The following is a 22,065-nucleotide window of genomic DNA, read 5'->3' as shown; positions in this document are numbered from 1 at the left end:
CCAGACTTTAATGCAGCCAATTCCAATTGTTGCTTGTTTTGGGGAGTTTCTGCCTTTGCTCTCCTCTTCAGCTGGTCAAATTCATGTTCAATCGGATTTAAATCTGGAGATTGACTTGGGCAATCTAAGACTTTCCATTTCTTTGGCCTTATAAATTCCTTGACTGAACTGGCAGGGTGTTTTGGGTCATTGTCCTGATGTAATATGAAGCACTTCCCAATGAATCTGGTGGCATTTTCTTGAATATTGGTAGGCAAGATGGTTTTGTACCCTTCCAAATTCATTCTGCTACTGTCATCACACATTAAATCATCAGTAAAGTTGAGAGGGCCTGTTCCAGAGACAGCCATGCATGCCCATGCCATGACACCACCTCCACCATGCTTTACAGATGAGGCTGTATGCTTGGGATCATTACAGTTCCCTTTTTTTCTCCACATTTTTGCTTTCCCATCACTTCGATAAAGGTTCATCTTTGTCTCATCGGTCCATAAACACAGTTCCAAAACTCTTCTGGCTCACCTTTGTGCTTTTTTGCAAACTCTAATCTTGCCTTTCTATTTTTGGAGCTGGTCAGAGGTTTGTATCTTGCTGTGTAGCATCTGTAATTCTGTGTCAAAGTCTCCTGACGACAGTAGATTGTCAGATCATCACCCCAGCTTTCTGGAAGTTGTTGGTGATTTTACAGACACGTCTTTTATGGTTCATTTTCACAGCTTTTATGATTTGTCTGTCATCAACTACTGTTGTTTACTCAGCCGATCAGATAGTTGTTGGTTGCTGGTGGTTTCCAAACTCTTGATTTCTCCATGCCCTTTGTTTTTGCTACAGCTCTAATTGACTTCCTCTTTTCTTTTAGCATCCAAATTGCTTGCTTTTCTCTCAAAGTCAGCTCCCTCATCTTCATCCTGGTTTGTGTGTGTCATCAACAAATGCAAGATTCAGAACGCGGAAGTAATGGATATAGCTTTTAATATCTGAAGAATTAATGCAACAGGACACGGCTGATCACTTAGAAAGACCTGTGAGGCAACTGTTCCAATACTTATGCTCACATCAGATAGGGGGATGAAACTCTAAAAGTGCTGAACTTCTTAGCTGGTAAAACATCTATGTGTTGAATCACCCAATAATAAAATGTGACATTCTGTAGTTTTGTCTCGTATTCATCTTTTAATCATATTTGTAAATGTCTTGACTCCACAGCCAACAGAACAATTGTCTTCACTGTTCCAAAACTTTTGGAGGGTACTGTATATATATGTGTATATGTATGTATGTCAAGTCAAGTCACCTTTATTTATATAGCGCTTTTAACAATACAGATTGTGTCAAAGCACTTAACAGTATCAAATTAGAGGATAGAGTGTCAGTAATGTATAATGATAAGATTAAACACTCAATTTTCAATTTTCAGTTAAAGGCATTTCATTATTGAATTCAGAGATGTTATTGTCTTGTTAAAGTTTAGTTTAAATATTATCTGTGCAATCAAATCGGCGATAATCGCTTGAAATTAAGTGTCCCCAACTGAGCAAGCCAGAGGCGACAGCAGCAAGGAACCAAAACTCCCTCTGTGACAGAATGGAGAAAAAAAAAACCTTGGGAGAAACCAGGCTCAGTCGGGGGGCCAGTTCTCCTCTGACCAGACGAAACCCGCAGTTCAAAAGTTTATATTTCTATTTTAATTTTGTTGCAATTTCTAACAATAGTAGTATTATGTAGTTAGGTATTTTATTATATTTTAGTTAATTTGTTATATTTTTTTTAGTTTTATTGTATTCAATATGTATGTATGTATGTGTGTGTGTGTGTGTTATATATATATATATTAGTGGTGGGCCGTTATCGGCGTTAACTTGCTGCGTTAACGTGAGACTCTTATGGGGCGATAAAAAAAATATCACCGTTAATCTATTCTCAAAGTTGGGCTGGGAGCTGGATCTATACTACGCAAGCTATGATGACTTTCACCTTGATATTTTAGCGCGGATGTATACCTAGCCGAATTGCACTGTAGGGGGCGAGAACAGTCTTCGAACCTGTGTGTATGCGTGCTAACATGGATGCAGCTATGAAACCGCCGGGTTTGCTTCAGGAAAATTTATTTTAAGAAGCTTCCCAATGGAAATCGGCAAGTCATTTCTGTCTCTACGTTACATGGTCGCGCTCTCTGTATCGCGCGCACAGCGGAGTTCCGCCCCGGTTCGCACACACACACACACACAAACACAAACAAACGTAAGCGCACACACACAAGTGAGCACACTCCCACTCCTATTAGTAAATATTAAGCCGCAAAACGTCTATTTAAATATGACTTCTGTGTGTCTCTGTGTTAATGTATGGCGCAGACGCGTGGGTTTGTTCACTACTCATACAGAAGACCGCGTGACGCTTGCGGCGATATTAACGTCTGTCGTCTCACTAAATGAGGACATAAATACATGAACAGCATCTCCAGAACTGCTCTGAGAGTCACTTCATGAGCATTCGAGCGTTTCATTTGAGAAAAACTATCCTCACGGCAACCCGTCAAAATAAAAGTTCGGTTTCACTTGAAGACATTGGGCAGAACGGCTACTACTACTAAAACTATTAAAACCTTATCTTTAAGGCATAATCATACAATGTCTTCAATGTTATTATCAATATTAAATTCTTGATGACTGCTAGTTGTTTACTACTAGTAGTGAACTTATTCTGATCTACTTGGCAGAATTCAAATGAGCCATTTTAATCTAGATTAATCTAGATTAATTCCGAGATTAATCTAGATTAAAAAAATTAATCTATGCCCACCAGTAATATATATATATATATATATATATATCCTGTTTTTACTTCTCTCCCTTAAGGTATTGCACAGTTGCGCCCAGGCACTGAAGGGGGTTACAGGGTACCATATAACCCAGAAGCCACAGGTTGTGGGGCAGCCATGAGGTCCATGTGCATTGGCCTTAGGTGAGAGTGAGGCATGCTTTCTTTTTGTATTTTCACAGAAATTTGGTAGTAGTGTTAGGGATATCTAATTGTCTTTGCTTCAAAGATATCCTCGTCCTGATCAGCTGTCCTCACTGGTTGAGGTTGCTGTGGAGACTGGAAGAATGACCCATCCTCATCCAACCGGTTTCCTTGGAGCTGTGGCTTCAGCATTGTTCACCACTTATGCAGTCCAGCGAAGACCAATCACAACCTGGGGTCTGGGTTTATTGGAGGAGGCTTGTCCTGTCGCAAAAACATTTGTTAAGTCTGCAGGATATGCTGTTATGGAGACTGAGAGAGACTGGGACTACTTTACTGGAAAATGGAAATGGTAAGAAGGTAAATTAAAGGCACAATGCATGAATATGTGGTTCTATTGCTAGATTGATAAATATCAGGGAGATCATATTGGACAATTTTAATCTGAATGCATGTGATATTAGGTTAGTAAGTATTTATACAATGACACAATGTTACATTTTTGAATCTCCCCACCACCTTAAAGCATTTGAAATGCAGACTTTTAGATGTATTTTAAAACTGTTTGCATAAAAAAAGGGGAACAGTTTAGAAATTATTTTATTATTTTATAATAATTATTAGCATTTTCATTATAATCATTGTTTCAAAGCACCCTTACATAAATTGATTATTATTAATGTTTATAATATCTTAATGCCTTGAAGTTCATTTAGCAGTTTAGAGTTGGGTAGGAGAAACAGTTTGCATTTCCAATAATATTTTCACACCACATGGACCCTGTTGCTATGCTTTCTGTGTTTCTCTGTTCTTCTGACTTGTTTTACTGTAGTTTGTTGACCTAGTTTCCCGTCTGTGTCTGATTATGTCATTTGGTTCAGGTGTGTCTTGGTCATTATCCTCATTTGCCTGTGTATTTTAAGTTCCTGTCTGTTCAGTTTGAGTTAGTCAGGTCTCGTCAATCACATGGCGTCTGACCAGACACGAGAACTGGAAACAGTGAACACGATGGTGGGTGAAACAGTACAGACCATGGATACAGAGAAATGCCCTGCCCACTGCACCACCGCTGAGGGTGAGCTGCCCTTGGACTCATAAGAGTTATATTTGGATATGCCCATTCTTCTCCCGCCTACTCCTGAACTGTCAGTCTGCCCTTAACTCTCGGCCTGTCCTGTTATGGCCAAGAAAGCCATTTATGAACTGTCTGTCTCCTATGACTCATCTGTTTGTCCCGTCACGACCATGGAGGTCATTCCCCTAACTGCTGCTCTTCCTGTGATAGGAGTTGCTATTTGGTGTGTGTGGGCAGCACAAAAAGAAAAGACAGGGACTACCTGTCAAAAGTGATTTATGACCCCCAGGTGTCAAATTGACACCTCTGACCTCCTGTTCCCGTTTTCTGATGTTTATGACACCCTGTTTATGGCCGTGTCCATTTTGTGATCGGCATATGATTCAACCATTTTGTTTTACCATGTGTTATGAAGTGCTACTGCAATCTCGGATGGGTTGGTCCGTCAAGCACTCTAGTTGTTTCACACCTTTGAATAAGAACAAGAATGAATGAGATGAGAGGTATTGTGTTCCTTTGTTTTGGGATGAAAGATTCGGTAACACTTTAGAATAATGGTCCGTTATTAACAAGTAAATATGCAGGATGTAATAGGTAGTACTACATTAACACTTAACGTAATACTATTAACTAATAGAGAAGCAAGATTAACTATGCAGTAAGTAGTAACAATTTTAGGACAAAGGTAGTTCCTTATAAGATATGTGATAATTATTAAATAAAAATATCCTCATTGAGAACTACTTGCGAACTATGACCAAGTAATAAAGAATAACCAATTAATTACGAATCACAACAGTAACGTCTTAAAAGTGAACGATTGGGTTCTTTGTGGAAACTAATTTATGAATATGATATCCCCCAAATAAGTTGGCTACAGTTTGAAATTGTGACTACTACTCTTACCAAAGGATGGATGTACTATGTTTATTTCAATCAAAAACAGAGAATAATAATAAAAACGATAATGTTAATAATTAGGAAGTGATGCTGACAAGCTCATGATTGAATTAGTTCACAATTATGAATTCTGTTTTATGTCGGTCCAATATGTATCCCACTCCAAATGACCTACTGGTAAAATATCACTAGTGCCTCACACAAATGTATGATTGTAGATAATGTGTCAGATATAAAACGTGTGAGTAATTACTGTGGGGTTAACGTGTTTTTCACTTCTTAAGTAGCACTTTAGCTTTGAAGTCAAAAATACATTAACCCCTCAGTAATTACTCAAACGTTACCTTGTCAGCTTGCAGGAACTACTAGTGATCTGGACCATTATTTTAAAGTGAAAAACACATTAACCACTCAGTAATTACTAAGTAATTTAATAAGTTATTTAACATATTTAAATCTGACACATAGTGTACAGTCATACATTTTTGTGAGGCACTAGTGATTTTACCAGACACTGTAATCTGGAATATGCAGTTTTGTGCTTAACACAATATAAATGCAGTCCATGCCTTCATTAAGAATGTGAATTGCATTTGTCAAGAGAACATCATTATTTATATTCAAGAAAAGTCCTCCCCAGCCTACTGTCACTAAAAGTAGGTCTTTTGGAGTCAAGTCAAGTCACCTTTATTTGTATAGTGCTTTTAACAATACAGATTGTGTCAAAGCACTTAACAGTATCAAATTGGAGGATAGAGTGTCAGTAATGTATAATGATAAGATTAAACACTATTCAGTTAAAGGCATTTCATTATTGAATTCAGAGATGTCATTGTCTAGCTCAGTTTAGTTTAAATAGTATCTGTGCAATCAAATCGGCGATAATCGCTAGAAATTAAGTGTCCCCAACTGAGCAAGCCAGAGGCGACAGCGGCAAGGAACCAAAACTCCCTCTGTGACAGAATGGAGAAAAAAAAACCTTGGTAGAAACCAGACTCAGTCGGGGGGCCAGTTCTCCTCTGGCCAGACGAAACCCACAGTTCAAAAGTTTATATTTCTATTTTTAATTTTGTTGCAATTTCTAACAATAGTAGTATTATGTAGTTAGGTATTTTATTATATTTTTAGTTATTTTGTTATATTTTTAGTTTTATTGTATTTAAGTTAAGTTAAGTCGTGACGTATTGTCAAGTATGGTGACCCATACTCGAAATGGTGCTCTGCATTTAACCCATCCAAGTGCACACACACAGCAGTGAGTAGTGAACAAGTGTGCACACACACACACACACACACACACACACACACACAGTGAACACACACCCGGACCAGTGGGCAGCCTTGCTCCAGCGCCCGGGGAGCAATTAGGGGTTCGGTGCCTTGCTCAAGGGCACCTAAGTCATAGTATCGAAGGTAGAGAGAGTGCTGTTCATTCACAATCCCCACCTTCAATTCCTGCCGGTGCGAGAATCGAACCAGCAACCTCTCTAACCATTAGGCCACGACTACCCCAGTTTTAATCGAGGTCTTCACTGGAGCTATGTCTCTGGGGCTCATCTGGGTGTCCTGGTCTCTGCTGACGATCAGGGCTGTAGACATCATCTGATCGGATACGGACTGAGAAACAGAATAGGAAAGAAACAGACAAATATTAGCGTAGATGCGATTCTACTTACGATGTAACGAGTACATTGTGTGTTATGAGGAGTGTTCCCGGTTCCGGTTGATCTAATTAATGCAGCCTAACAATCCTTTAATGGATTTGAATAATAGAAGCGTATTAGTGTGTTATGTGTACGCCAGGCTAAAGAGATAGGTCTTTAATCTAGATTTAAACTGACAGAGTGTGTCTGCCTCCCGAACAGTGTTAGGTAGATTGTTCCAGAGTTTGTTTGCTAAATAGGAATAGGATCTGCCGCCCGCAGTCGATTTAGATATTCTAGGTATTATCAAACGGCCAGAATTTTGAGAACGCAGCGGACGTGGAGGACTATAATGTGATAAGAGCTCGCTCAAGTACTGAGGAGCTTAGCCATTCAGGGCTTTATAAGTAATTAACAAGATTTTAAAATCTATCCGATGTTTGATAGGGAGCCAGTGCAGTGTTGACAGAACCGGGCTAATATGGTCATATTTCCTGGTTCTAGTAAGGACTCTAGCTGCTGCATTTTGGACCAACTGTAGTTTGTTGATCAAGCGTGCAGAACAACCACCCAATAAAGCATTACAATAGTCTAACCTTGAGGTCATAAATGCATGAATTAACATTTCTGCATTTGACGTTGGTCGCAATTTAGACTAAAAAATTACTCATCCAGTTTTTTATATTGACTATGCATTCCGTTATTTTCTCAGTTTGGTTTGTTTCACCGGGCTGCAAAGAAATATAGAGCTGAGTATCATCAGCATAACAGTGAAAGCTAACACCATGTCTCCTGATAATATCTCCCAAGGGTAACATGTAAAGCGTGAAAAGTAACGGCCCTAGTACTGAGCCTTGAGGTACTCCATACTGCACTTGTGATCGATATGATACCTCTTCATTCACTGCTACGAACTGATGGCGGTCAGATAAGTACGATTTGAACCATGCTAAGGCGCTTCCACTAATTCCAACAAAGTTTTGTAGTCTATTCAAAAGAATGTTGTGGTCGATAGTGTCGAACGTAGCGCTAAGATCCAGTAGAACTAATAAAGAGATACAACCACGATCAGATGATAGAAGCAGGTCATTTGTAACTCTAATGAGAGCAGTCTCCGTACTATGATACGATCTAAATCCTGACTGGAATTCCTCACAGATATCATTTTTCTCTAGGAAGGAATATAATTGTGAGGATACTACCTTTTCTAGTATCTTTGACAGAAAAGGGAGATTTGAGATCGGTCTGTAATTAACTAAATCTTTGGGGTCAAGTTGTGGTTTTTTAATGAGAGGCTTAATAACAGCCAATTTGAAGGTTTTGGGGACATATCCTAATGACAATGATGAATTAATAATAGCCAAAAGAGGATCTATGACTTCTGGAAGCAGCTCTTTTAGTAGTTTAGATGGGATAGGGTCTAACATACATGTTGTTGGTTTAGATGATTTAACAAGTTCATACAATTCTTCCTCTCCTACAGTAGAGAATGAATGGAATTGTTCCTCAGGGGATCTATAGTGCACTATATGATGCAATACTGTAGCTGACGGCTGCAAGGATACAATTTTATCTCTGATAGTATCGATCTTGGAAGTGAAGTAGTTCATAAAGTCATTACTGCTATGCTCTTGGGAAATGCCAACACCTGTTGATGCTTTATTTTTCGTTAATTTAGTCACTGTATTGAATAAATACAGAGGGTTATGTTTGTTTTCTTCTAGAAGAGACGAAAAGTAATCAGATCTAGCAGTTTTTAATGCTTTTCTGTAGGATAGGGTACTTTCCCGCCAAGCTAAACGAAATACCTCTAATTTAGTTTTCCTCCAGCTGCGCTCCATTTTCCGGGCTGCTCTCTTTAGGGTGCGAGTGTGCTCATTATACCACGGTGTTGGACTCTTATCCTTAATCTTCCTTAAGCGTAAAGGAGCAACCACATCTAAAGTGCTAGAAAAGAGAGAGTCCATAGTTCCTGTTACATCATCAAGTTGTTCTGAACTATTGGACATGCTGAGGAACTGAGATAAGTCAGGAAAATTATTTATAAAGCAGTCTTTTGTGGTAGAGGTAATGGTTCTACCATATTTGTAACAAGGAGTTGGCTTTACAGCTTTAGCTATATGGAATATACAGGAGACTAGATAATGATCTGAGATATCATTGCTCTGCTGCCAAATTTCAATGCCACTGACATTAATTCCATGTGACAGTATTAAATCTAGAGTATGATTTCAACAATGAGTAGGTCCTGACGCATGTTGTTTAACACCAATGGAGTTTAGAATGTCTATAAATGCTGATCCCAACGAATGTTTTTCATTATCAACATGGATATTAAAATCACCAACGATTAGGACTTTATCTGCAGTCAGCACTAACTCCGATAGAAAATCAGCAAATTCTTTAATAAAGTCTGTATGGTGCCCTGGTGGCCTGTATACAGTAGCCAGTACAAACATCACAGGGGATTCATAATTAATACTTGTTTCTTTGGATAACGTTATATGAAGCACCATTACTTCGAACGAATTATACTTGAAACCCGACTTCTGAGAGATACTGAAAATATTGCTATAAATTGTAGCAACACCTCCCCCTTTACCTTTCGGACGCAGTTCATGTTTGTAACAGTAATCTGGTGGTGTAGACTCGTTTAAAGTAATGTAATCATCTGGTTTTAGCCAGGTTTCTGTCAGACAAAGCACATCTAGTTTATGGTCAGTGAACATATAATTTACAAAAATTGCTTTTGAAGAAGGAGATCTAATATTCAATAAGCCAAGTTTTATCATGTGTTTATCTGTATTATATCGTTTTTTTTATTTGTTGAACATCAATTAAATTGTTACTATTACTTTGGTTTGGATGTTTTCTGTATTTTCTAGTTCGGGGAACAGACACAGTCTCTATAGTGTGATATCTAGGTGAAAAAGTTTCTATGTGCTGAGAGTTAACTGACTTCTGTGACGTGAGGCGGCTAGCAGACGATCGGTTTAGCCAGTCTGTCTGCTTCCTGACCTGGGCCCCAGTTAGTCAAGTACGAACTCTAAGACTATGTGCCATATTTCTAGAGAGAAGAGCGACACCACCCCAGGAGGGATGAACACCATCTCTTTTCAACAGGTCAGGTCTGCCCCAAAAATTCTTCCAATTGTCTATAAAGCCTATGTTATTTTGTGGGCACCACTTAGACATCCAGCCATTAAGTGACGACAGTCTGCTATGAATCTCATCGCCACGGTAAGCAGGGAGCGGACCAGAGCATATTACAGTGACTGACATCGTACTTGCAAGTTCACACACCTCTTTAACATTATCGGAGGCAGACTGAACTGACACAAACTAGGGCTCATAATTGTTAGCTAATTCAATTACTTCCTAATTATTAACATTTTTAAATGAATTATTTTTATTATTATTCTCTGTTTTTGTTTGAAATAAACAGAGTATATCCATCCTTTGGTAAGAGTAGTAGTCACAATTTCAAACTGTAGCCAACTTATTTGGGGGATATCATATTCATAAATTAGTTTCCACAAAGAACCCAATTGTTCACTTTTAAGATGTTACTGTTGTGATTAGTAATTCATTGGTTATTCTTTATTAATTGGTCATAGTTCACAAGTAGTTCTCAATGAGGAGATTTTTATTTAATAAGTATCAAATATCTAATAAGGAACTACCTTTCTCCTAAATTTGCTACTACTTAGTTAATATTGCTTCTCTATTAGTTAATAGTATTAAGTTAAGTGTTAATGTAGTACTACCTATTACTTCCTGCATAGTTACTTGTTAACAATGGACCATTATTCTAACCAAAGATTTTTCCAAACATTTGTCCCTATTGTCATCAATGGTTGCTCAATAGATCAAAATGGCAAACAATTATCCAAGTCAGTGTCTAATTCATCCAAGCTTCTGAAAAAGTGTTATGCCTGGACATGTTCTTTTTAGATCCTAAGAGTTTCAGTATATTTTCCACTCTTGAAGGCAAATGAAGAAACAATAAAATAGTTTAAAAGAAATAAAACAAGAACGTTCTAAGAGAACTCACATGAGTTAAAGTGAGATCCATGCAGTCCAGTTGCCTATCTGTGAATTAAGTTGCATGTTTAGCCCTCCTGTCTCTGTGTGTATTTGGATTGCAATGTGTTACCCTGACTGGTAGTATCAAACATGTATTGAAAAGTTAGTCTAGTCATGTAAACTTTTCACATGTCCTAACTAGTCTAAAATATTCTAGTCTAAAATCATCCTTTCTTCAAATGTCTCCTTCCTGACTTTCCGGGCCTGTACAACAGTGTTTATGTCGACACCTCACCATGGTCTGATCTATAGGCTATGTTAATGTCTCTTACCTTCTGAGTAGGAAGGTGCGAGGGCATCTACCTTCCAGTGGTGGAAGGAAAAAACGGCGTCATGTTTGGGTGATTGTACTTTGTTTTAGGTTGTACAGTATACAACCTCCAAACATGTCTACCTGATCTATGGGCTAAACGTTAATGGCGAAGACAAAAAATAAAAGCATTCGCGAAGACTATTACCCACCACATGGTTTATATCCTTCTGATTTTTTTTTAAGTTCGGGCCTTTCTAAAACCATTGTGCATCCTGACACAGCTCTGTAGGATCAGTACAAGCTGATCCATAGACTAATGTTAAAATCTTAAGACAAAGAGCCAAGCAATTTTTCAAACCACCTACCATCCACCCTAATGTCTTTCTGATAATTAAGGTGTTTGGGGGGGGTCTAACTGTGGAAGAGGGCTGAGAGCATCCTCGATGTGTTTGTGTTGATGGCTTTACAACATCCACCTCGTATAGAAGTGTACAGGATTATTGTCAGCACACAGATGTAAGTGCACAAACAGTTTCTTTATTAGGCAGAGTCGGGGGGAGAAGAGCCAGGCTGAGAAACAAGGTGGGTGAACTGAGTGAAGAGGTTACGTGAGGCTGGTTTGTGAGCAGAATCCTATCCTGTGTTCCTCTCAGGAGAACTGTGGGGATCCAGGGAACAAAGGAGCGGTGGAGCACTGGAACTGTCGAATACGGGGAACGATCGCTAGACACACTGGCTAGTAAGTAGAGCAGAAGAGAGTCAGGTTAGTACATCATGAATGTTCAATACCAGACAGTGCCTGTGCAGGAGGAGTGCCTTCATATAGTGCTCGGGCTGAGTGGTGACAGGTGCCGGTGGTTAGTACTCTGGTGATTGTGATCTGGTGTGCGTGATTGGTGGTGACTGAGACTCTCTGACAGTACCCCCTCCTCCAGGGGCGGCTCCTGACGCCCTGGGGCGACGACGGGGGCGGCCACGGCCTCTGAGAGCAGGGCAGTTAGGGTGGTTCTGGTGGAATTCCGCTAGAAGGGAAGGATCTAGCACATCGTCCCTGGCTACCCATGACCTTTCTTCGGGCCCGTATCCCTCCCAATCAATGAAGTACTCCAGGTGACCGCCCCGACGTCGAGAGTCCAGGATATTCCGTACTTGGTAGATGGTGGGTTCTGCCAAGACCTCGGGAGGAGGTACGGCCGGTTCGTTGGGATCGGGAGCTGAGGGAGAGAAGGGTTTAAGGAGTGAGACATGGAACACAGGATGGATACGATATTGTGCAGAGAGTTGTAGGTGAAAGGTGACCTCATTAATCTGCCTCATGATCGTGAACGGACCAATATAGCGGGGACTCAGCTTTTTACAGGGCAGACGGAGATGTAGATCCCGGGTTGAGAGCCAAACCTTATCTCCTGGGCGATAGATGGGGGCGTTGGACCGGCGGGCATCTGCAAAGGTTTTATGTCTCCGTACTGCCTGTTGGAGGTGGATATGGGCTGAGTCCCAAACTCTCTCGCTCGTTCGGAACCAGTGGTCCACAGCTGGAACGTCGGAGGGTTCTTCGGTCCAGGGAAATAGTGGGGGTTGGAAGCCGAGTATGCACTGGAAGGGGGTGAGGCCAGTGGTGGTTTGTTTAAGGGAGTTCTGTGCATACTCGGCCCAGGGGAGGAAGCGGCTCCAGCTGTGCTGGTTGGAATGGCAGTATGTCCGGAGGTATCTCCCAATCTCCTGGATCTTCCGCTCAGTCTGGCCATTGGTTTGGGGGTGATAACCAGAGGAAAGGCTGACTGAGACGCCCAGGAGTTTGAAGGCCTTCCAAACCCGTGAGATGAACTGGGGCCCACGGTCGGAAACTATATCCTCTGGGATACCAAAGTTTCGGAAAACGTGTTGGAACAGTGATTCGGCGGTCTCAAGAGCCGTGGGGAGCCCCTTGAGGGGTATCAACCTGCATGCCTTGGAAAACCGATCCACTGCGACGAGGATGCAGGTATACCCCTCAGAGTTAGGGAGATCGGTCATAAAGTCGACTCCGACGTGGGACCAGGGACGGTGGGGGATCGGCAAGGGCGTGAGTTTGCCCGCCGGGAGATGATGTGGTGTTTTAGTGGTGGCACAGACTGAGCAACTGCAAACATACTGGGAGACCTCTTGGACCATACTGGGCCACCAGTACCGAGCTTGTAGGAGCGAGAGAGTACGCTGGCTGCCTGGATGTCCAGAGCCCGGAGAAGAGTGTACTAGGCCCAGAAGGGTTGGCCGCAGGGTGGATGGAATGCAAGTTCTCCCTTCTGGGCCTCCCGGCGGAGCAGGTTCGGAGAGGGTGGCAACACGAATGTGATCCTCCAGATCCCACTGGAGGGGGCTGACGATGAGGGCTGGAGGGAGGATTGGCTCAGAAGCCGGAGCTTCATCAGGAGAATGGATACGAGAGAGGGAATCCGCCTTGACGTTCTTGTCTCCAGGCCGGTAGGTGATCGTGAATAGGAACCGGGTAAAGAAGAGGGCCCAGCGGGCCTGGCGGGGGTTCAGCCTCTTGGCACTGCAGATATACTCAAGGTTCTTATGGTCTGTAATGACCTCAAAGGGGTGTGTGGCTCCCTCCAGCCAGTGTCGCCACTCCTCCAATGCGAGCTTAATGGCTAGCAGTTCCCGGTTGCCGATGTCATAATTCTGCTCCGCCGGTGTGAGTTTCTTGGAGAAATAAGCGCAAGGATGGAGGCGGGGAGGCTCTCCACAGTGTTGTGACAGCACTGCTCCCACACCGGTGGTGGAGGCGTCCACTTCCACCACGAACGGGAGTTGGGGATCCGGATGGGAGAGTAGGGGAGCAGTGCAGAAGGTCTCCTTGAGCCTCTTGAGGGCGGCCTGAGCTTCGGGGTTCCAGGATAGCGACTTGGGTTTGCGTCGGAGCATAGACATAAGGGGGGCTGAGAGGAGGCTGTAGTTCTTGATAAATCTCCGGTAAAAGTTGGCAAAACCCAAGAATCACTGGAGCTCCTTGATGGATTGTGGTTGGGGCCAGTCTTGAATGGCTTGGACCTTCCCCTGGTCCATCTGGATGCCTTCCGCACTGATGAAGTAACCGTGGAACTGGACCTTGGGGCAATGGAACTCACATTTCTCGAGCTTAAGGTAGAGCTGATGTCTCCGGAGCTGTTCTAGGACCTGCGTGACGTGGTGGCGATGTTCGGCCAGGTTCCGGGAGTAGATCAGGATATCGTCTATATACACGATGACAAATCTGTGAAGGAACTCCCGGAACACCTCGTTCATAAACCCCTGGAAGACGGACGGCGAGTTGGAGAGGCCATACGGCATAACTAAGTATTCATAGTGACCAGCAGGGGTGATGAACGCCGTCTTCCACTCATCGCCCTCCCGGATTCGAACGAGGTTATACGTACTCCGCAGGTCCAGCTTCGAGAAGATGTGGGCCCCACGGAGTTCCTCGAGGGCGGCCGGGACCAGGGGAAGTGGATAGGGGAGCTTGACGGTGTGTTCATTCAGGGCTCGGTAATCTATACATGGCCGGAGGCCTCCATCCTTTTTCCCCACGAAGAAGAAGCTCGAGGCCGCTGGAGAGGTGGAAGGACGAATGAATCCTTGTTGGAGAGCCTCCTTGATGTAGTTCTCCATTGCCTTGCGCTCCGGGATGGACAGGGGGTAGACTCGGCCCTTGGGGGGCAGTGTTCCAGGCAGCAAGTCAAATGGCACAGTCCCGAGGCCGATGTGGTGGTAGTTGGGTGGCTGCCTGTTTACTCAACACATCCTGGAACGCTACATAGTCAGATGGGATTTCGGGGCTTTTCTGGGGTTCGGGACTCTCCACAAGGGTAGAGTAGACCCGAAGATGGGAGGTTCTGGCTGGAGGTGCGGGAACATGGGAGAGACAGTTTTGATGGCAAGCTTCACTCCACCGGAGGATCTCACTGGACTCCCATCTGACTATGGGTGAATGGTGGGAGAGCCAAGGACATCCCAGGATGATGTCCACGGTGGATCCCTCCAGTACCAGAAATGAAATCGTCTCCTGATGGAAGCATCCCACTTGCAGGGATACGGGTGGAGACCGGTACTTGATATGCCCACGCCCAAGCGGTTTGCCTTGGATGGTTTCTATTTTGAGCTCCTGGGCTTGCCTTCTCCGTGGAAGGTTGAGGCGTTTTAGAAGGGAGTGGGAGATGAAGTTTCCTGAGGAGCCCGAGTCAAGGAGGGCAGACCCTGTAATGGAATGTCGTGCGGTGAGTAGTTGGACTGGTAACAGAGGTAATGTAGAGATCTCTGGCTCGACCTGGAGCATACTCACCGATGGGCGTGGGGGACGTGAAGGGCACGTCCGGATGATGTGTCCCGAAGCTCCACAATAGAGGCACAGACCGGAGGCGAGCCGTCGAGCTCGTTCTGTGCGTGAGAGACGAAAGGAATCCACTGCCATGGGTTCTGGTACTGGAGGACAGGCTACGGGTGAGACTGGTGAAAGGGCGGTTTCACTCAGCTGGCAGGCTGTAAGGCGTTGGGATATCCTCATGGCCTTCTGCATGAAGACCTCTAGGCCAGCAGTATCATCGTATATGACCATCAGAGAGCGGATCTGGGGATTGAGACCTTGACGGTAAGCCGCCAGCAACGCTACCTCATTCCAACCACTAGAGGCCGCTAGGGTGCGGAACTGCAGGGTATAATCATCTGTGGATCTTGAACCCTGACGGTGGCGAAGGAGCTGGTCGGCGACCGATAGAGTGCCGGTTGTTTGGCCGAAGACTTGCTTGAAGTGAGCTGTGAAGGCATCGAAGAAGTTAATTAACGTGCTCTGGGAATCCCAAATCGCTCGTGCCCAGAGCAATGCTCGTCCGGTGAGCAGCGAAATCAGGAATGCCACCTTCGACCGCTCCGTGACAAATCTCTGGGGCTGCATCTCGATAAAGAGAGAGAGTTGAATCATGAAACCGCCACATTCTACCACCTCACCCGAATATTGAGCAGGAAAGGCCATGGGACTGGCTGAGGCAGATGGAGGTTGGAGGACCAGGATGAGTGTGGCTCGAAGAGTGCTGACGAGCTCTCCGAGGAAGTCCGCCGCCGCGGGGCTCTGAGATTCCATCCCCGGTCCTGGTTTGATGGTCTGGTATTCTGTCAGCACACAGACGAGAGGACACAGATGTAAGTGCACAAACAGTTTCTTTATTAGGCAGAGTCGGGGGGAGAAGAGCCAGGCTGAGAAACAAGGTGGGTAAACTGAGTGAAGAGGTTACGTGAGGCTGGTTTGTGAGCAGAATCCTATCCTGTGTTCCTCTCAGGAGAACTGTAGGGATCCAGGGAACAAAGGAGCAGTGGAGCACTGGAACTGTCGAATACGGGGAACGATCGCTAGACACACTGGCTAGTAAGAAGAGCAGGAGAGAGTCAGGTTAGTACATCATGAATGTTCAATACCAGACAGTGCCTGTGCAGGAGGAGTGCCTTCATATAGTGCTCGGGCTGAGTGGTGACAGGTGGCGGTGGTTAGTACTCTGGTGATTGTGATCTGGTGTGCGTGATTGGTGGTGACTGAGACTCTCTGACAATTATGCTATAGACAATGAATCAACAGTATGGCTGATTCTTTGGGCTCTTACACACACTCAATTCAATTCAATTTAATTCAAATTGCTTTATTGGCATGACATACTTGGATACATATTGCCAAAGCATTGTACATAACAGAATAAAAAAAAAATATATACATCCATAAATAAACAAAACAAAATACATCCATATATAATTATATAAACATTAATGGCACTACTAATGCAGATGTGTTCACTCTTTACTTCTTAGTTTATGGCATTTATAAATATGTTGTGCTATCAAAGAGGAAGCAGGCCCTTCACCAAGTAATATTCCTAGTTTGTCATGTTCATGGAGTGACTGGAACTCAGGAATAATCTGCTGTATTTGACAGTACAGTGCGTCTCTTAAGGACGTGTATTTGTCACAGTGGAAGAGGAAGTGTTCCTCCGTCTCAACTGATCCTGATCTACATTCGTTACAGATTCGCTCTTCTTTAGGTAACCACATCTTTTTATGTCGTCCTCTTTCTATGGCCAGCTGGTGGTCACTCAGTCTGTACTTTGTCAGTAAATGTCTGTGAGTTATATTCCTGACCGAGACCAGATAGTCAGCCAGACTGTACTCTCTGTTGAGTTTCAGATAACATTGGAGACGACTTTGGTCTTTGGTTTGTTCTTTCCAATGCTGTATGTACGTCTCCTTCTCTTTATTCATAATTTCTTTGATTCTTCCAGGTTTTTCAGGGTCAGTGATATTGAGTGCTTTGTTAGTCAGATCTGACACCATTACACAAAGATGACTTTTTTGAGCGCTCATTTTTTGTGTTTTTAGTGCTTTAAAATGAAGAGAATCTTCAGAACTAGAGTTTAAGTGGATCCAGAACTTTAAAAATCTTTTTTTAATGATTAGATTCAGGGGGAGACGGCCTAACTCCGCTGTGCAGGCGTTATTAGGTGTGTTTCTGTGCACATGAAGGATGCTTCTGCAGAACTCTACATGCAGAGCTTCTAAAGGGTGTTTGTGCCAATCTTTATGGCTGTAGTTACTCACTGGGTCCCAGATCTCGCTTCCATACAGGGCAATAGGCAGTATGACACTATCGAAAATCTTTGTCCAGATTCTGATGGGGATGTCTATTTTGAATATTTTTGTTCGAATAGCGTGCTGGTGCCCTGCGGGCTTTTACAAGTAATGTTTTTATTGCTATATTGAAATTTCCAGTGGAGGTTAAGGCCAGACCAAGATAATTATACTGTAAAGCATGTTGAAGTGTGGTGTTGTTTAAAGTAAATAGATGTTTATGTTCTAGATTTCTGTTTTTTTTCTGAAATATCATTATCTTAGTTTTTTGGATGTTGACTTCTAAGTTCCAATCGTGGCAGTATTTAGTTAAAATGTCAAGGTTGTTCTGGAGACCTTCTGGAGTTTTAGATAGAATTAGCAAGTCATCAGCATACAGTAAATATTTGACTTCTGTGTGGAATAATTGTAGTCCTGGACTGTCTGACTGGTCCAGTAGATCTGCCAATTCATTGATATATATGTTAAATAAAGTCGGGCTGAGGCAGCAGCCCTGTCTCACTCCTCGCTGTTGAGAAAAATAGTCTGTCCTTTGCTGTCCAATTTTTACTGCACATTTATTTTGGTTATACATGTTTTTAATTAAGTCATATATTTTACCCCCTATGCCACTTTGAAGGATTTTATCAAATAATCCATTATGCCAAATGGAGTCAAAAGCCTTCTTAAAATCTATGAAGCATGCAAATATTTTTCCCTCTTTCTTTTGGTGTACATGTTCATTTATTAATGTGTGTAGTGTGTGAATATGGTCAGTCGTTCGATGTTTAGGGAGGAAGCCAATTTGAGATTTGCTGATGACATTGTGCTGCTTTAAGAAAGATGAAATCCGAGAGTTGATTATAGAGCAAAATACTTTTGCCAAATTACTGGTTACACATATTCCTCTGTAGTTATTAGGATCTGTTTTGTCTCCTCTTTTAAAGATAGGAGAGATGAGTCCAGTGTTCCAGACCTCAGGAAAAACGCCTGAACTCAAAGTCAAATTAAAAAGTTTGAGTAGTGCACTCTGAAGTTCAGGAGAGCTGTTTTTAAGCATCTCGTTTTTTATGTTGTCAGGGCCACAGGATTTCTTACATTTGAGGGATTTCAGTTTTCCACTAAGTTCTTGTTGGGTTATTGGATAATCTAGTGGATTTTGGTTATTTTTGATACATGATTCAAGAGCATTCAATTTTTCAAGGACTTTTAACTGGTTGGGATTATTCAGATGGTCAATTTGATGTGTATAGAGCTTCTCAAAATAATCTTTCCAAATGTGTCCATCTTGTATGGCTAGTTCTTGTGGCTTTGTATTGTTTAGACTGTTCCAAGTGCTCCAGAACTGACCCTGATCAATTGTGTTTTCGATCTTCTGAAGTATGTTGTTATAATAATCCAATTTCTTATGTCTCAGTGTGTGTTTGTATTGTTTCAGAAGTTCTGAGTGCTTTAAGCGTAATTCTGAGTTGACTGGATCTTTGTGTTTTTGATTTGAAATTAATCGTAGCTCTTGTCTTGTTGTTTTACAGTCATGGTCAAACCACTTTTCAGAAGGTTTTTGTTTAGCTCTGTTTTTGTATTTATATGTGGTAGTTTTATTAAAATTAGCCTTTTTTGCTATATTTTCAAAAATGTCAGTAATATGTTTAATTGCTAAATTTATTCCTATCCAATTATTATCATATGCTGAATTATTAAACAGTGTTATGGAATTGACTATTTCATTAGACTTCAATACTTTAATATATGTTTCAGCAGCATTATGAGTCCATCTATATGGTGTTTTGAGCTTATGTAGATGAATTGGCTTTTTATGAATTTCTCTTGATTTGATGTTTTCACCTTTAATGCAAAGATTGATCTGGCTGTGATCAGACAGGGGTGACTGAGCTTTGACGGTAAGTGCACTGAAATGGGAGGGGCTTATATTTGATATGGCATAATCTCCAACACTGTTGCTGAGATTTGAGCTATAGGTGAATTGTGCAGATGGGAGTTTTACTTACTCAAACATGTTCTGAGGGCAGAAAGGAAAATGATTGGTTCACAGATTCAACCAATGAAATTGAAGCAGAGGCGGGGTCAGGAAATTTGAACATGCGTGTGTGTGGAGGAGGGAATACATCAGACAGATACGTTACTGACGCTTTGTGGGAGGCATTTATAACAAGGTAAGTGAATTTACCATGTATTTTAATGAAACAAACAAACAAACAAAAACAAAAAAACCCATCTCAAACCTTTAGTGAGATAATTAGCGAACAAAGATGCACAGAACAAATAGTATGCATTTTCATTAGACTACTTCATCAGTCGATCGCACCAAAGCTGCTAATGAGGTAAACATGCTTTTCCAATGCTACCGCGCTATCTGTGAAACCGATATGAGTGACAACATAACTAGTTCAAATCTCCATGACATTTCATCAGTCAGTTAGCATTAGCATTAGCATTAGTACTGCTCTCAGGGCAGAAGTACTCAATATTCATATTACTGTTCTTTTTACTGAACTATGCGCTGCTCTTGGGGCAGGAGTACTCTGTATTAATATCACTGTTATTTTTACTGAACTATGTGCTGCTCTCAGAGCAGGAGTACTCAATATTCATATTACTGTTATTTTTACTGAACTATGTGCTGCTCTCAGGGCAGGAGTACTTAATAGTCATATTACTGTTATTTTTACTGAACTACTGTATGTGCTGCTCTCAGAGCAGGAGTACTTAATATTCATATTATTTTTTACTGAACTATGTGCTGCTCTCGGGGCAGGAGTACTCAATAGGTCCCTATTACTGTTCTTTTTACTGAACTATGTGCTGCTCTCAGGGCAGGAGTACTTAATATTCATATTATTTTTTACTGAACTATGTGCTGCTCTCAGGGCAGGAGTACTCAGTATTAATATCACTGTTATTTTTACTGAACTATGCGCTGCTCTTGGGGCAGGAGTACTCAATGTTCATATTACTGTTATTTTTACTGAACTATGTGCTGCTCTCAGGGCAGGAGTACTCAATATTCATATTATTATTACTGAACTATGTGCTGCTCTCAGGGCAGGAGTACTCAATATTCATATTATTATTACTGAACTATGTGCTGCTCTCAGGGCAGGAATACTAAATAGGTCCCTATTACTGTTCTTTTTACTGAACTATGCGCTGCTCTCAGGGCAGGAGTACTCAATAGGTCCCTATTACTGTTCTTTTTACTGAACTATGTGCTGCTCTCAGGGCAGGAGTACTCAGTATTAATATCACTGTTATTTTTACTGAACTATGTGCTGCTCTCAGGGCAGGAGTACTCAATATTCATATTATTATTACTGAACTATGTGCTGCTCTCAGGGCAGGAGTACTTAATAGGTCCCTATTACTGTTCTTTTTATTGAACTATGTGCTGCTCTTGGGGCAGGAGTACTCAATAGGTCCCTATTACTGTTCTTTTTACTGAACTAGGTGCTGCTCTCAGGGCTGGAGTATTCAACATTCATATTATTTTTACTGAACTATGTGCTGCTCTCAGGGCAGGAGTACTCAATATTCATATTACTGTTCTTTTAACTGAACTATGCGTTGCTCTCGGGGCAGGAGTACTCAATAATATAGGGAAAAAAAAAAAGTTGTCCCATAATATACATTGTATTCTACACTGCGTAGATATATATATATATATATATATATATATATAAAATTCATTTTTTTATATAGTATTGATATTTTGGCATAACCTTCCTGTTTATTTTTACTAGTTTTAGTCTAGTAAATGTATGCATATTTTTAAGGGTATTCAATTTATTTATTTTTTTTAAATCATTACATTTATAAATCAGTAGACAATTACTGTATTATTGATTGATCTTTTATTTTATTCTTCAGTTACCTGGACGAGCTGGCAGAAATTCGACAAATCAAAGGAGCTACCACTGAAGAGGCATCTGATGCTGCCGAGTCCAAAATGGTGCAAAAATGGAGATGTATGAAAAATGGTGTATGTTTGGTTCCACCTGATAAAAGCACATAATAGCCAGATTTGGATGGTAATTGGTTCTCATGGGGACGTAAGCGATTTTCAGCATTTTATTGCCATCCGAATCCAGAATGTCAGTGTTTTTCTCCCACCATCCCTGTAAAAATCCCTGGCCGAATTAATAAAGTCATGTGGTAATTTAATTGCTGTCCGAATCCACATCTCTGAGAAGAAGAAATAGATTCAAAACTAACTGTTTAAATCCTTTTTGACCACCGTTTAACATGATATACTAACTGTTGTACTTTGCATGCATATTACTGAAAAAATACTGAAATGCTAGAAAGTATTTACAAGAACAATATTTCATAACTGCTCCACCACAACAATCGAGTGCTGTTAAGAACAAAAAGACCAGAAAGCATGTAAAGATTTGAAATGGGTCATTATTATGGCAGTAACAGGTATACAATACAACTTTAAAATATGTATAGCCCTACAAGTACATACATAAAATGTAAACCAAGCAGCTTTGTTTACCTCATGTAAATAAGAGGTTGCA

At 41.7% G+C, this 22,065-nt stretch overlaps 1 protein-coding gene across 4 annotated transcripts in view; it reads left to right on the top strand.

Moving 5' to 3' along the window:
* The window catches only part of LOC131550953 (ADP-ribosylhydrolase ARH1-like), a 190,827-nt gene that overhangs the window by 121,874 nt on the left and 46,888 nt on the right, over positions 1–22,065 (top strand). For 3 of the 4 annotated variants that reach the window (XM_058793493.1, XM_058793495.1, XM_058793492.1), the window contains 2 exons: positions 2,859–2,964; positions 3,050–3,316. In XM_058793493.1, coding sequence (XP_058649476.1) covers positions 2,859–2,964; positions 3,050–3,316 — 373 coding nt within the window. Of the gene's footprint in view, positions 1–2,858; positions 2,965–3,049; positions 3,317–21,412; positions 22,018–22,065 lie in introns of those variants that run through there. The other variant, XM_058793494.1, reaches the window with a different exon arrangement.

The sequence above is a fragment of the Onychostoma macrolepis genome, chromosome 12 (genome assembly GCF_012432095.1).
Source record: "Onychostoma macrolepis isolate SWU-2019 chromosome 12, ASM1243209v1, whole genome shotgun sequence".
Lineage (NCBI taxonomy): Eukaryota > Metazoa > Chordata > Actinopteri > Cypriniformes > Cyprinidae > Onychostoma > Onychostoma macrolepis.
The sequence above is the reverse complement of the archived record's forward strand: the minus strand, read 5'-3'. Positions and strand labels throughout refer to the sequence as shown.